This window comes from Protomyctophum parallelum, assembly GCF_964188405.1.
Source record: "Protomyctophum parallelum genome assembly, chromosome: 1".
Taxonomy (NCBI): domain Eukaryota; kingdom Metazoa; phylum Chordata; class Actinopteri; order Myctophiformes; family Myctophidae; genus Protomyctophum; species Protomyctophum parallelum.
The window spans coordinates 63,662,917-63,678,782 of record NC_139697.1 but is presented as its reverse complement, the minus strand read 5'-3'; the positions used below and the strand labels follow the sequence as shown (position 1 = coordinate 63,678,782).

Genomic DNA, 15,866 nt, shown 5'->3' with positions numbered 1-15,866 from the left:
TGTCTCTTTTTGTTCCCCCTGATCTCAGCTGTTGCTGAGCAGTGTGTTATTAGTGGCAATCAGATTTGGGCTCTCAGATGACCTTGGCTCGGGCACGGACGACCTTGAGGGAATAGTCCCTTTTCCTCAGGGCTGCATGTCTCACACATTGAGTCGTGTGGTGTGTTTCCCCTTCAAGGGGATCGTGGCCCTGTGACAAAGGTATTCCATGACTCGTCACATGGCCCTGTGACAAAGGTATTCCATGACTCGTCACATGCTTCCCTCTAAAACCATACTTTGTCGTATGACAGTGGTGCTCGCAGAGAAATAGCTTTTCAACTGTGCACCATATTGTCATCGCATCATGGATGAAACATGCTTAACTGACATGGCCAAAGGAATGTTCTCACTGAAAATATGCCTTCCCGAGCTGATGCCAATACATAACGGTAACAAATAAATAACAATTCCATTAATAATTGTTACGTTCAGTCACAAGTTATTAAAATAATAATGTAAATAGTACAGTAATAAAACAGTATAGTGCGTGCAATAATAACTGAATACATGAATATCATTATGTGATCAATTCTGTGGTATCGGATTTGCATTGACTGGCCTTCTTCTTCCCAGCATTGTAGGCAGTATCGGCACACACGCCACACGCACACACACACACACACACACACACACACACACACACACACACACACACACACACACACACACACACACACACACACAAATAAACACAGATGAGGACACTGATACTCTGAACCAGAGTATCAGTGCTGACTCAAATATTGACTCAAATACTCAAATATTACCAGTGTTTTCCAATTGTTAATGTGCCGTGCAACTATGCTGCTTTAGAACCACCAGCTCTAATTATATTATGTGTAATTTAAATCAGACAATAATGCATTTCAACCATGGTCCTTTTCTAAGATATAATATCTGGCCAGTAAGGGCGCAACAACAGTTAATCAAACTAATCGCTTTAATCAATTATAACAAATAAAAAATTATGGATTTGGGGCAAAGCAATTAACCAAACAAACATGTAAATAGCAGATCTACGAGACCTGTCCAAGCTTAAATCGGCTATTTTGATCATTTGTATGCACACTGTTTTATTGGGATGTATGAAATGGGCCTTAAAGTGTTTATACAGACTAATCAATTTAGTCGATTGTGAAAAAAAATAATCTATTAGAATGTGTTTGTTGATTCGTTGATATATGAAAAGATATACAGTATATAGATATTTCAAAACATGTGTCTCGATTATTCGGTTAATTGTTAGTTGCAGCACTACTGGCCAGACAGTGAAACCTATGGGGGTGTTGGAGAGGAAGTACAGCAGCAGACAGTGCAGTGTAGCTGTGGTTACACCACATCGTCGACACATTGAGTTACAGTAGCTGAAGTGAGGCGTCTGCCTGACCGTACAGGTGTCTGCTGTATACAGTATACAGTATTATGTTACTGCATAGAGAGGACAGTATATGGCTGGATCAGCAGGTTTCTATGATGGTAAGACCTGCCTGCATGTGTTCCTCCAGCTTTAGACATCACACATCTGTGTGTGTGTGTGTGTGTGTGTGTGTGTGTGTGTGTGTGTGTGTGTGTGTGCGTGTGCGTGTGCGTGTGCGTGTGCGTGTGCGTGTGCGTGTGCGTGTGCGTGTGCGTGTGCGTGTGCGTGTGTGTGTGTGTGTGTGTGTGCCTGTGAGTGCGGTGTCAGCTGAGCAAGCAGATGCCTTGTTAAAATGTGAACACTCAGCAGGTAGACCTGTTTTCCGTCATCTGATAAAAGAGGACATTATTTTCTTAAAACAAACTTTGGGTTTCGGTTATGTTGTTGATGCCAGCACCCACGCTCGGTCCTTCAGTTACTTCTTTAAAGTACAGGCAACAAATCAATTTGTTGTGTTTCTTGTCTTAGACAGAATCTGAGTGCTGGCATCATCTCTTCAGTTGGTTATATCGATGAGATAGCTTCAGTATAGTTTCTGTTGATTTTCCAACATTGCCTCACCCCTGACTGACATTGCATAGTGAAACAGGTGTCAACGTCACTCTTTTAGCATGTAAGCAAACTGTTTCTGTTCATCGCTCTACCCTCCCCTCTTCTCCCTCCCTCTCCGCTCCATCTATTGCCTGTGTCTTATGTTTTGTTGATAGGCTGTCTGTATTTGACCTGCATTTTATTCACACAAATATTCCCTCCAAATACATCATTCTCATTGCAGTATACACTGTTCATGTGGACATTAGTTTTTAATGAAATTCAATTAGTTTGTATCTTAATTAAAGAGTTTACCAGTTTATTTAATTTAACAATTCTAGTGAGTGTAAGGAATGGACCTCAAGTGGACCTATATTTTGTATTCTACGCAGAACCTGTGACAACACTGACAGGATAGATTCAAACTATGACATTCATGACATAAATTTTCATTAATTTTAATTTATTTTTTTTCTTTTAGGTTTTATGACCTCAAACACCCACACAACCTGAACTTTGAACATTCAGTGGATTTTCATTGGTCTGGGGTTTTCTCTGTGTGTTCTGAAGCCTTTAGGAGCTACAATGAAAACAGGCAAAATCCAGTGACATCTGCTGCTGGCAAATTCTTATGTCATATATGGGATTTGTGGACTCTTACCTCACAGTCCACAGGCAAATCAGAGCACTTGTTTGAGCCAGAAAACTGAGAGTATGTGCAGAATAAATCAACCGCCTGTTTTGACGAAATTCCCCTTTAAAAGCAGACCCTATTCACTCACTCAGAGGCCCAGCTTGCCACCCCCACACCCAGCACTTTGCCTCAAAGCAACAAAAAAAAAAGGAAGAAAAAAAGCAGATAGATCTAAACAACATAAGCTAATGGCTGTTTAAAGCCATTACGTCTCAAAAGATAAACTCTCGCTCTCGTGAAAGGGCAGGAGTGCTGCACTGTCGCGGGCATCTCTCTCCATGACGATGTGCAGGTACTCTGCATGGTTCGCAAGACGGCTAGCAGCCTGTATCTTTCCCCTCGTAGGTGGTGGACAGTAACCTATACATTTATTTAGTACTGTACTAAAGTTAAAAGAAATGTGTCTCTGTCCATATATATATTTATTCTTTTTCCTTTTTTTTGTTCTTTTTTTTGTGGATACTTTATGACTTTCAGGAAAGGGAAAATGTCAAAACTTCAATACAGCAATGCAATATTAAAATGTAATTTGCACTTTTGAATACTTAAAACAAAAAGCACGTCATTTTGAATACTTGATTTGGCAGAGCAACTTTCACTTATAGTTGAGCAATATATAGATCAGGCGTATCTATACTTTTGACTCCAGAACTGGGGTCGAGTACCACAGTGCGTCCACACACCACTGTATGTTTCCTGTCACTCGTAGGCCTACACAGCACAACTATCTCTCTCCACGGATCTGTTGAGCTGCAGCTGTAGGAGGGAACCATGGGATTAGGAGGCTGTCAGAGATGGTGTGTGTGTGTGTGTGTGTGTGTGTGTGTGTGTGTGTGTGTGTGTGTGTGTGTGTGTGTGTGTGTGTGTGTGTGTGTGTGTGTGTGTGTGCGTGTGCGTGTGCGTGTGCGTGTGCGTGTGCGTGTGCGTGCGTGCGTGCGTGCGTGCGTGTGTGTGTGTGTGTGTGCGCGCGTGTGTTTTTGGGGGGGGGTGCTGGTGGGGGGTCCTGCGAAGCGTTTATGAGCCAAACACACAAAGGGCCCGTGTTGAGACTTACAGAAGGGTTGGCTGCATTTTCTTTACTAACCCTCTGTCGGTGTCCTGCTCCTCCCACTCTGATCCTGGCTGCTGTTGCCTGCCGGCCTGCCTGCCGGGCGGCCCCTCCGTTCGCCTCCCCCCTGATCCAAGGACAGGCCCGTGGCTGTTGAAAAACAGCAGATGCTTCCTAATAGGCCAGTGGCAGAGGAAGAAGTACGCTGTTTCTTTTTTTACTTAAGTAGCAACACCACACTATACGTGCAGTAAAAGTGTGTACAAGTGAGTAAAAAGTAAATTTTTGCCTCTGAGATATCTCAAAATGTTACTTAAGTGCAGTATTTGAGTAAATGTAAGTGTATGTAATAGGCCAGGATACAAAAGAAAGAAATAAAGAATAAGAAACACGTCGTAGAAGGGGGCTTGGATGCACAGTTTGTGTGTTCACCTCCGTGAGTGATAAATGGAGTTCATTTCAGACAGATGGAGACTGGAAATGGGCCCGTTTCGTGGTCTCTACCTACATTTCCATCACATGACTACACTGTCAAATCCTGAGCATTCATTTCACTGCGAGAGGGTAGAAATGGACCCACGTGGCCCCGTCAATGTGCTTCCATTTGCACAATGCACTGAACTGCCAATCAGGATTTTACTATGTAGTTAGTAAGTTCACACACTCCCACTTCAACCATAGAGAAAATAAATTACATGCATATTATATTGTTTCAAATTATACAAAAAAAGAATTCAGTGGCCAAATGTATTTTTTTAAAATCAATATTTGTGGAGTATTTCTTTATGGTAAATTGGAGCGTTTGGCATGTTTTTGAGCATGTATAAAATATTATAATTTGCAGTACATGTGTAATCTTCTCCCTCGTGTGTGTGTGTGCGTTGCATACTGCATCTGTCTTTTCTGATCTTCAACATCGACTGCGAAGAAATGCAAATGCAATGCCCCGCAATGCAACGTATTGTGTGCTTGTAGATCTGCTATTTTCTAATTTCTCAAGTACTCAGCCTTAAGTAACTAGTAACTAAAGCTGTCAAATAATTGTAGTGGAGTAAAAAGTACAATATTTTCCTCAGAGATGTAGTGGAGAATAAATATAAGTACTAAAAAATGGACATCAAAATTGTACTTGACTACAGTACTTGAGTAAATGATGTACTTAGTTACTTTCCACCACTGGGTGGGTGGTACAGCATGAAGTGAATGTGGGTACTATAGGAAGAGCAGGAGTTATAGATGAAGAGCTCATTCACAGTATCTCAATTTTAACTCCCCCAGCCGGCGTTAACACTTTGTTACTCAGCCCGCATGCAATCATGCGTGTCCGGGGATTGTAATCGCTCCTAACAGATGGGAGGATTATCTTGAAACTCGACTGCCCCTAAGAGATAATTAACTCTTGGGTCAAAAAGGTCTCAGTTCAAGGTCAAAATCAAAATCAAGGTCAATATGACATAATAGGATACATCTCAGGAATGAAGGAATGTACTGTATAGTAAAAAAGAGACATTGGAGCCTATGGGGTTAATTGGAACTGTTTAATGTGAGGGGGGGGGGGTTAAACCCTAGTCTATACTAGTACAATAGTGTTGTGTGGCAAAAATCAGATCTGCAAGTTCAGAACATATTGTGATGCGTTGTAGGATTGTAGATATGCTATTTATGCTATTCATAATATCGATTTTTTCCGTCAGCTTTTACTTTATATTGATACGATAGAAGGGGGAGAGAATATTCCCGGTTTGATTCCAGCTGGGCACTGGAATCGAACTGGGGATATTTAGTGGTTAACTAGACAGTAATCCTGGGCGCTACACTTCCTCTGCCAACCTGGGGGGGGCAGCGGACTGACCTCATGCTTCCTTCTATGCATGAGGAGTCCAAGCTGCTTCTTTTCATTTGACAGGGGGGAGTTTCCCCGGCCGGACGTATAGCGTGGAAGGAGCACGTTATTCCGACCAGTTCCTTTCCCCTCCATCAGGTGCCCCGGCTGGCCAGGGGGAGGTAGTTTAGAGGCCAACATGCAAACTCCACACAGAAAGGCCCTTTCGCCAACCCCGCCTTGGGCATGGGCACTGATGACACGGGGGAGAGGGCACGCCCCCAGCGCCCACAGGGTCCTCAGCCAGAATTGAACCCAGGACCTTCTAGCTGTGAGGCTAGTAATACTTGAATGAACACTGTAGCTGTTTCGCAATTAGACTTACAGTTTCTCTTAATTGTCCATTCATAACAAAATGTAAGACTTATCCATGTCTTGACATCGACTGCCTGTATGCACCTTCGATGCCGAGGATGAACCCTACTTATTGTGGTACCTTCTTTGCGTGGTTCGATATAGATGGCACCAACACCAGACCACTAGAGCCTGCACTACCAGTGCAGGCCCTGGTAGTGCAGGCATTGTTCCAGTATCCAAGTGTGCAAATACATTATACTACAATGACTGGAGACCTGTTGTGACTGGACTGGAGACCTGTGTGGATGGGGAACATAACATCCGACCCAATGACCCTCAACACCGCTGCAGCCTAGGGCTGCGTGCTCAGCCCTCTCTTGTACTCCTTGTACACACATGACAGTGTGACCATGCATGGCTGCAATGCCATCATTAAGTATACGCCGACGACACCACACTCATGGGGCTGATCACGGACACCAGCGGCCTACAGAGACGAGCTAAATAAACTGCCACTATGGCGCCAGGAGAACAACCTTGCTCTTATCGCTGGAAAGACCAAGGAGCCAATTGTGGATTTCAGGAGACAGAGGAGCGAGCACACGCCCATCTACATCGATAGAGTTGCAGTGGAGCGAGTCAGTAAGTTCAAATTCTTCTGCACAGACATAGACGACGACTTTAAGTGGGTCACTCACACCACTCATGAGATGAAAAATGCACAACAACACCTGTACTGCTTACAGCGCTTGAAGAAGTTCAAGGTCAGCCCCGATATCCTGAGGTTCACACAAAGACTATGGAGTACATTATTTTTGGCCACCATCAAACTTATGAACACCCACATCTATTTAATGTATTGGCATTTTGCTCATTTTGACTTGTAATTGGTATTGTTGACAATGACGTTGAGCCTTGAACCGTGTTGTAACAGTAACCCCATGGCCATTACTCTAGTCTAGAGTCTAACACCAGCCTTAAGGGCTATTCACATGGGAAGTGACTGATGCACCTATTAATTTACACTTGAAGGTGAGTGTTTAGGTAAGGGGAGAATCTCACAGGCGGATCACACCTGCCCGTGTGAACCTTTTTTGTACGTGACACGTGTCATGTACACCACGGATCCAAGCAACAATGCAGGTGGAGTGAAAAACAAAGAAACCAACGGGGTGCTCAATGGAGATAAAGACAAGTTACAAACGTAGACTGATGGTGCTCAACGGGAACAATGACAATGGAGGAGGGGACGTAAAATCAAAGTATACACTTTAATGTCCATTACAAAGGTTAAAAAGCCATCAGGTTTCGACCGCACATGGCCATTAATTAAAGTACTTTGATTTCATGTCCTCTCCTCCATTCCTTTTTTGAGTGCTCAGATATCTTCTTTTTTCTTCTTTTTTTGATGCAGGTGTAGTGTTGCTCCCCATGTGAAAAGCCCTTTAGGACTACATTTCCACTTGCACATGGTATCTTAACATCTAATGGGAGCATTGCCATGAAACTTGCTGAGTGCAGTGATGCTCCCCTGAGAGTGAACCCTGTTGATTTTGGTGTCCTCGTTGGCCTTTACTTGAAGGCCACATTTTCCTTTTGTAATTATGGCACATTGTCCTATTTCACTTTAAAACTTTAGCTGTTTACACTATTTGTCTAAAAAGATATCATCAGTTTATTTTAGCGAGAGCGCAGCATTCCAAAGGATGGTCAGTTCAAGCTCCTTTCGTCTGGTGTAAGGAGCACTATGGCCCCTAGGGGGCGCTAGCAGGGCTTTTACACTCTTAGTCACGTTGAACAAATATTTGAATGAACGACCTCACTTCTTGAATTCATGTTTTAGGACACATATAAGCAAAAGCTAATAAAAGCACTAAGCTCGTAAAACTGACATCTCACATATCCCCCTCTAATTGACATGTGGTCCTTTGTAATTTAGCATGACTTGACTAATGTAGGCTATAGCTTTATGACACATCCATATATTATGCGCGCGCGCGCACACACACACACACACACACACACACACACACACACACACACACACACACAGGTGTCAGATAGGAGAAGACAGGCATGGGAGCAAGTCTAGTCTTGCCGAACAGTAGAGGTGGGAGAGCGTGTCGAGGGTGGCGGTGGGAAAGAGGGGGGGGGGGGGGGCTTCCTGACACACTATGGAGCCCCTTCAGTGCTCTGTTATCCCCGATGACAGATTAGATCACCACAGACGACCATTGGGAGCACAAAGTGCAGTTTAGTTTAGTTGCATAAAAAATAGCATCTAGGGGCATTGTTATAAAAAAATGGAGGGAGAACATAAAGAAACTTAACAAGATGATGGAGTTAATCATGTATGTGCATGATCAAACTAACTTAATGATGATGTGTGTGTCGCCTTAAGGAAAAAAAGGCAAGAGAAGCAAAGGATCTCCTTATATTCAAAACAAGACGTATGCAATTATATATGTGCAAAATATAATAAATAAAATTCCACTTCATGCAGAGGTTAACCACTCAAGCACTATATTATAATATTGCTCCTAGTTATAGGATGGGTAAATGCAGAGGGAACATTGCACTTCCAAATACAGTGACAAAAAAGATTGCGTGGGGAGTCTGGGAACTATTCTATTTTATACTTTGCCATGCGACGGTGTCACGTGGTGGAAATGGCCAATCTACAAGCTGCAAGCTTGTAGATCAGCTTTTTCCACAACTTTGGAACATTTTTGAATATTGTAAAAATTCTTGCATTTTTATTGGAAAAAAAGAAAGATAAAGTAAATAAATATGTGTTTTTGGGTGGAAAAAGAAAGAAAGAAAGAAAAATAATAATAAAGTTTTCGCCTATAGCCTACTGACATGCCCAAAATAGGTCCGCCAGGTGTAAAATGGTTAAGGGGATTACAGTATAATCACGTCTGAACTAGAGAGAGACGGCAACACGACAGACCTGATTTTCATGTGGAACCTTCATGGCCTTGGTTTGGCCTCTCCAAGTTTCCCTTTGCTTCCAGACCTCCAGAAGAGGCTTATAGCTCTTGGAGCAGGCTGACCTGTTGAGACTTGACCTCGTGTGCTGCTGCCCTCTTCCAGTCCAAGCAGGGGCAAGAATTCTCAGAGGGCTGCTGGCCCAAGAGAGAGAGAGAGAGAGAGAGAGAGAGAGAGAGAGAGAGAGAGAGAGAGAGAGAGAGAGAGAGAGAGAGAGAGAGAGAGAGAGAGAGAGAGAGAGAGATTGAGAGAGAGAGAGAGAGAGAGAGAGGAAAGCCCCCCGGGACAGGACGGCCTCACACATGACTCATCCACACAATTACCTTTTTTCTTTTGTAAACAGAAACACACGAGTTTCATTCAGCATCGTCGTCACTGTCGGGCGGAATCCTTGTATGTCCAAAACGACAATATAATAATAATATTGCTCTAATGGTTCCAATGTTATTATTTAGTCACATGGTCTCCTTATTACTTTGCATCGGGGTCAGCACTCATAAAAGCTAGTTGTAGATCTTTTATTTTGCTACTTTTCTGTGACATATGATAAAGTAGATCATTAATTTACAAAAACTACCCCCAAAATATATATATATATAAAAAAAATAACAAAGTAAAAAGTAGCAGATATTTAGATACAAAGTTTCTGGCCGACAGCACTGATTTCTTGTTCCTAAACACAAAAACCCTAAAATTGAAATGAACACCCTTACAGGTCCATTTGAGCCTAACCGTACGCTGAGGTGTACACTGTTTACTCCATTTTTGTTCTTGTCTTTTGACAGCATGAAATGAGTTCTGAACTATGGTATATACTAACAGTAACACTGTCAGTATAGGAGCCATTGAGTCTGACTTGTGCTACAGTAAGCTACGTCTACAGGGATACGCCCCAATAAATAAATAAAATAAACAGATTGGACCAGATGCTGTTGTAGTATACTGGTGTATAAGTTGTATGGCTGTATGTCTATTAATATAAGCCTGTTTTATTCCTCGAATTTTACATTTTTAATAATTAATAATATACCTCATTGAGCGAACATGATTAACCCTTGTTAATTTGTGGAATGTTATGCGCAAATAATATTTGACATATGACATATTATGTCATCTTGAAATGGGATGTGTGTGTGTGTGTGTGTGTGTGTGTGTGTGTGTGTGTGTGTGTGTGTGTGTGGTGTGTGTGTGTGTGTGCGCGGGTGACGACAGTCTTGCAAGGACTGAGAGAGAAGGAGATACAACTACAGGCGTGTTGGGACTCGTCTGTATCACTGGGTGGGGGACCGATAGAGAGAGAGAGAGAGAGACAGAGAGAGAGGTGAGAAAGAGGGGCAGAGAGTAGGTTTTTTCATGTGCAAATTCTTTCAAGCAGCGATCTTTGTCACGGACCAGGATTTGACAATCGGCATTTCATTTCACTGCTTTCATGCACGTATCCCCAGACCCAGCGCTCCGCGTTCGTGCTCAGCAAATCTGAACCAGATGTGCGATGTGTTTTGGGACCTCTGCGTGTTTTTAGTATGTAAGACCCCCATGTCAACCTGGCAAGGGTGGGTCTTCCCCTCTGAATGAGCTGGGTGGGGTCAGCATAGGGCCGGGGTGGGGTGGGGGGATAACAGGGGTTTTGGGGGGCAATGTTAACAGGCCTCTCTCCCCATATTAGGTACGGGTCATTTGTAAATGGAAGATGCTCCAGTGGGGGAAGACCAACACTGGGGGGGGGTGAGGGTAGGGGGGATGTGGGGGGGTGAGGATTGACAGAGCCACAGTCCCAGGACCAGGACCAGGGCAAAGCTTCCACGGGCCGACCCTTGTTGTGTGGGGTCCCTGGGACCCCTTGTCTGTGTCACGGGCTCATGCAGCCATGGCTGCGGGGCCTGGAAGAGCCGAAGCTTATCTGATAGATCCAGCCAGGGAACAGTTGATTGCCTTCGAGCAATGGGAAATGCCTTCCTCGCTCCCTCCCTCCCTCATCCCTCCCTCATCCCTCCCTCCCTCTCTCCCTCATCCCTCCCTCCTTTTTCTCTCTTTTCCCTCCTAGCCGTGTCTCTCTACCTTTTTCGCTCCGTACTGTTCTCCCCCCCCCCCCCCCCCTCCTTCCCCTCCCACCCCCCCTCCTTCCCCTTCTCCCTCTCTCTCTCTCTCTCTCTCTCTCTCTCTCTCTCTCTCCCTCTCTCTCGGTCTCTGCCCTACTGTGAGTAGGTGGTTCCTTTGCGTGGTTGATTGGTGTGAGTCTATATAGGAGCAGAAACGCTCCAGCAGGCTCAGAGTCTGGTGTCCTGCCTGCCACACATTCCCAAGAGGACTACCCTTTTTTTTTGCGCGCGCGTCCTTTTTTCTTTTTCTCCGTCCCTGAGAGGATTTATTATTTTCTTCTGGCAGCGATGTCCGAGGGCAGGAAGAGGGAAAGGAAAGGGAGAAGGAAGGGAGCTGGCAGAAAAGGACAGAAGGACAAAGAGTTTGACCCGACTAAAGGTAAAGAAAATGATTAAAGGTGTGAAGACTACATGTGTTGGTAGTAAGGTCTGGGGTGTGTGTGTGTGTGTGTGTGTGTGTGTGTGTGTGTGTGTGTGTGTGTGTGTGTGTGTGTGTGTGTGTGTGTGTGTGTGTGTGTGTGTGTGTGTGTGTGTGTGCGTGTGTGTGTGTGTGTGTGTGTGCGTGCGCGTGTACGCATGTGAATATGTGTGAGTGTGTCTTGGGAGGAGAGAGAGAGAGAGAATGTGTTACCAGTGGTACGGAAGTGAGGGACAAATTAGCCCCCTGGTCTTGTCAAAGCTTGCCGCCAGGTTGTCACATGAATGGGTCTTGAAATGTGGGCAGCGTGTTCCAGCACATCTGGCTGTATAGCAGCGTATCAGTGGTGCACAAGGGGTCCGAGACAATGTGACTCTCTGAGCACACCAGAAAAAGAAATCCTCCAAATGAGACTCCGAGACGAGGCTCTGGACCTCAGAGCTCCCCGGAATACAGCTGTTTTCAAGATCCCTGACAGCTGCTCCTGGCTGTTACTCGCTTTTCACGGTTCTCACTTTGTACCGCGATGCAATGACCCCCCTTCCCTCGACAAGCACTCCACTGTGCACTATCAGCACTGACACAATGTCCGATTCTACTGACGCCAACATGACCCTCATTTGGGGAGACTCTTTGATGCTGGGACACGTACAGTGCACTACGGTACTCCTTAAACACATTGTTAATGCAGATAATCAATCAGTAATAAAAGGCTACAGTCTGTGTTGAGCACATTATACTGTACCACGCTTTGGCTCTGGAACGGCGGTGCGTCATCTAGATGAGAGACTTGTCACGCCGCTGCTTCCTGGGGGCCAGACTTTGACGTTGGGGATAGCATATGGCAGCTGCTGCCTGTCTTTCGGAGTCCTTAACGTAGCAATGTGCTTGCTCACCCGCGGCTGTAGCAAGCCGTGGCATGTCACTGTAGTTTGACCTCAGGTCATAGGGAAGCCCAACCCCCCCATTTCATCATGACACACAGAAAGGACAATACCAATGTACACTGACACAGGGGGGGGGGAGGAGAGGAGAGGGGGGGTACCACATCGTTCTTGGCTCTGATACAAGTCCATATCCGAGGCTGTTTTCTTTCCATTCATATGTATTCAGTCAACAGAAGGAAACGTTGAGTAGACAACAGCAGGTCGGACATGTAGGGATATGCCCTCTCACTTTGTAAACCTCGACGTGGTTTCAGTTGACTGCGTGGGTGGTTTAACTCCTGTTCCATGTACAGTAGGACTTTGAATAACTGCCATAGTAGAACTAGCACATTATGTGGGAGTTAGTTTCGCATTTATTACTCCATGTCATTGTATTCCATGACACTGAGAATCTCAACTAGCTGCAATTCGTGGAAGAGTCCATTATTCAATGATGTCACTTTTTGTCTTAGTAACAAAGTTCATATAAAGAAGTATAGGGTCTTTCTTTTTAATGCTCTTTGCAGAGATGCCGCTCTAATAAAGGCTTTTGTCCTTGACTAGCAGAGTGCCTTGGACCTCTTTTTGTATTCTCATATAAAGAAGTACTGAATAAAGATGTGAAGCAGAAGGCTACATGAAGTTTCTCTGAAAATAGATACACCATTTGATGCTAGCATGGAATTTTCATAAAATGAGATGACTTTTGTGGGTCCCTGAGGATTTTTAAGTCATTCCAGCCTGATATTGGCTAGGGTCTGATAAAGTCATTTTGGGAGTCTGAGGTCATTTTTCACTTTTTTGTTGCACCAGCAAAGTTGAAGATATTAACCGCCAGCCTGACTTTAATGCATATTTGAATGTAATATATAAATAAGCAAAATAGGCATCCGTGAAAAGATTCCACCATAGAATGGGGAGGATTATGCTACAGTACACAGACAGATTTGACTCTGTTGTAGAGCTAGTCTGTTCTGCCCACCTGTTCAATGCAGTGCTGGTTCCTTATCAAATTATGCGATTGTGGATCCATGAATTACCTCAAACTGTGGTTTGGGATGTAGCTTTTTAATAAACCACATTTGAGAACATTGGTTCCCCAGAGAGCAACAGACATGCCCGACCACACAAGCACACACGGTAGTAATAGGCCACGTATGTGGTATAAATCAATTTCAATTGCAAATAAATACAGCAAGAATGTCTACTGTATTTACTTCTGCAATGCTAAGCTTTGTATCCTGTTTGTACTGCAGTGCTCTGAATGTATGGCTGAGTAAGAACTCTTTCTTAGAATATTTCAGTGCATGTTTCAGGGCAGAGATTGATAACGGCACATGATTAGTCAGTGCATTGACTGGTTGTGCTCCCACTTTCCCTCTTTGTTTCACAGAATTGTGATGTTCAAGTTGCATCATTCATACAGTATGTAGGCCTATACATACAGTACATGTTCTAACAGACAGAAGTAGAATATTGCATTCATGAATATATTTGGGCCACACAACAAGGTCTTCACAAAATGTACATTGACACAATCCTGTTAGCTATGAATTCAGTACTAGACTTCCACATAATTTTGCTTCTTGTATGAGTGTATGAGTGAATGACAACTAAAACCCTCTTGAATGGCTTGAATACAATTAGGACACTATTGTATTGTGTGTGTGTGTGTGTGTGTGTGTGTGTGTGTGTGTGTGTGTGTGTGTGTGTGTGTGTGTGTGTGTGTGTGTGTGTGTGTGTGTGCGTGTGCGTGTGCGTGCGTGTGCGTGTGCGTGCGTGTGACAGTGATAACAGTATGCTACATTATGGGAAAATGACTTTAATAATTGCTGATGCGTGTGAGTGTGTGGTGTTTGAGTGCAAGTGTGTGTGTGTGTAATCTAGCCTCTTAATGATCTCCTGGGGTGGTAACACAGTACCTGCATCTCTCCACTGGTTCCCGAAATAGCCCTGGGACAATTCAAAAGACCTGGGACGTGTACATACATCAGTAGAACGACACAGAGCCACGCCACCGCTTTGTATTGTGTCCCGGTCCCCACCCCCCATTGAGCGCCCATACTTAGATTTCCACCCTAATAAAGGAGATTAAGTCTCAGCAGTTACACTGGCAGTTGCACAGTAAAAGCCCTACCACCGGGTGCAGAGAATTATGTCTGGGTGGTATTTTGAAGTATTTATTTAGATCCTTTGCTTCTGTTTGCACTACCCTGTGTGAGTAGGGACTTACTGTAAATTTGGATATGCTTTTGCGAACGGAGAATGCGAATGTCATTCATCGCCCGAGAGAAACCTATATAAATTATGTAATGTGTGTGTGTGTGTGTGTGTGTGTGTGTGTGTGTGTGTGTGTGTGTGTGTATGTAACACAGAGAGAGAGAGAGACAGAAAGAGAGACAGACAGACAGACAGACAGACAGAGCTTCAGGCAGTCTGTCAGTGTCTATCACATAAGATGGATGTCTGGATTCCCAGGAACTCTGCTTTCAATGGGTAACCTGGTCCCTTTCATAAATCTGGGTCACTGCCCTACAGGCCACGCTACACTGACCATCCATCCATGAAGTATACACGCAAAGATGAACCCATTTCTACACAGTACGTTAAGATGTATTCTGTATTCATTACACACAAGCAGCTCATCATCTTGTTACAGGCTGTGAGTGCGTGCGTGCGTGCGTGCGTGCGTGCGTGCGTGTGAGAGAGACACGTTTATTGGGGTTGGTCACGGGGCAAGGGACAGGGTGGGATGCGACCCCTGGTCGAGTGGAGTGTAGGGTGGGGTTCAAAGGGTATGCTCATCTGAAGAAGTGAAACCACACATCATGTTCAGAGACCGGCAGTGTCTCTGATATTTATGAATTTGAATAAAGATTTGAATGTATTGTACATAACGGAAGTAACCTGTACAGTGCTTGATGCAATAGTTTGGTTTCAGCACAATATGTAAATTAACTAACCACAGCATTACTTGAAAAACAACAACAAAATAATAGTTGTATGGGTGGGCAAAATGTGGCAAGCTACAATGCAAAACACTGGGTGCACTGCCAATATACTCAGGGTTACGACACGTCGTAGAGAGACAGACACGTCGTAATCTTGTACGGTAGATTGCCTATTTTCGGAAATAGATCTAGTCTAGCGCGAAAACAGGAGGGCCCCTAGTATAGAGCCTTGGGGGACTTCGGTCAACTAAGTATAGGGTATAAGTTGTTAAAGGCTGAATTTTACACTGCCAGTTTAATTATCAGCTTGCAGTGTAGAAGTGTGTAACTGTGCATGGTTGAACAGTGTGGCTCATTGCCTATTCCAGTATTAATGTCTTTCAGACCAAGTTAGTCTTGTTAATACCTTAATTCCATTGGTTAAATATTATAAATTCCACAGAGGGCATTGACCACTTTCAACCTGGCATCCCTGTTTTGGGCATGTGATTTCCTTTTTCTTTTATTCCAAAAATGTAAAAAAAAAAAGAAAAAGAAAAAAAAAGGCTAACAACGTGTCACCATTTGACA

At 44.0% G+C, this 15,866-nt stretch overlaps 1 protein-coding gene across 4 annotated transcripts in view; it reads left to right on the top strand.

Moving 5' to 3' along the window:
* nrg2a (neuregulin 2a) overlaps positions 1 to 15,866 on the top strand; it is a 139,803-nt gene that overhangs the window by 39,336 nt on the left and 84,601 nt on the right. Inside the window, exon 1 of one of the 4 annotated variants that reach the window (XM_083787452.1) lies at positions 11,154 to 11,380. The exons of the other annotated variants lie outside the window; for them this stretch is intronic. Within the exon in view, the coding sequence (XP_083643578.1) occupies positions 11,290 to 11,380 (91 nt within the window). The 5' untranslated portion in view covers positions 11,154 to 11,289. Of the gene's footprint in view, positions 1 to 11,153; positions 11,381 to 15,866 lie in introns of those variants that run through there. 4 annotated transcript variants of the gene reach the window in all.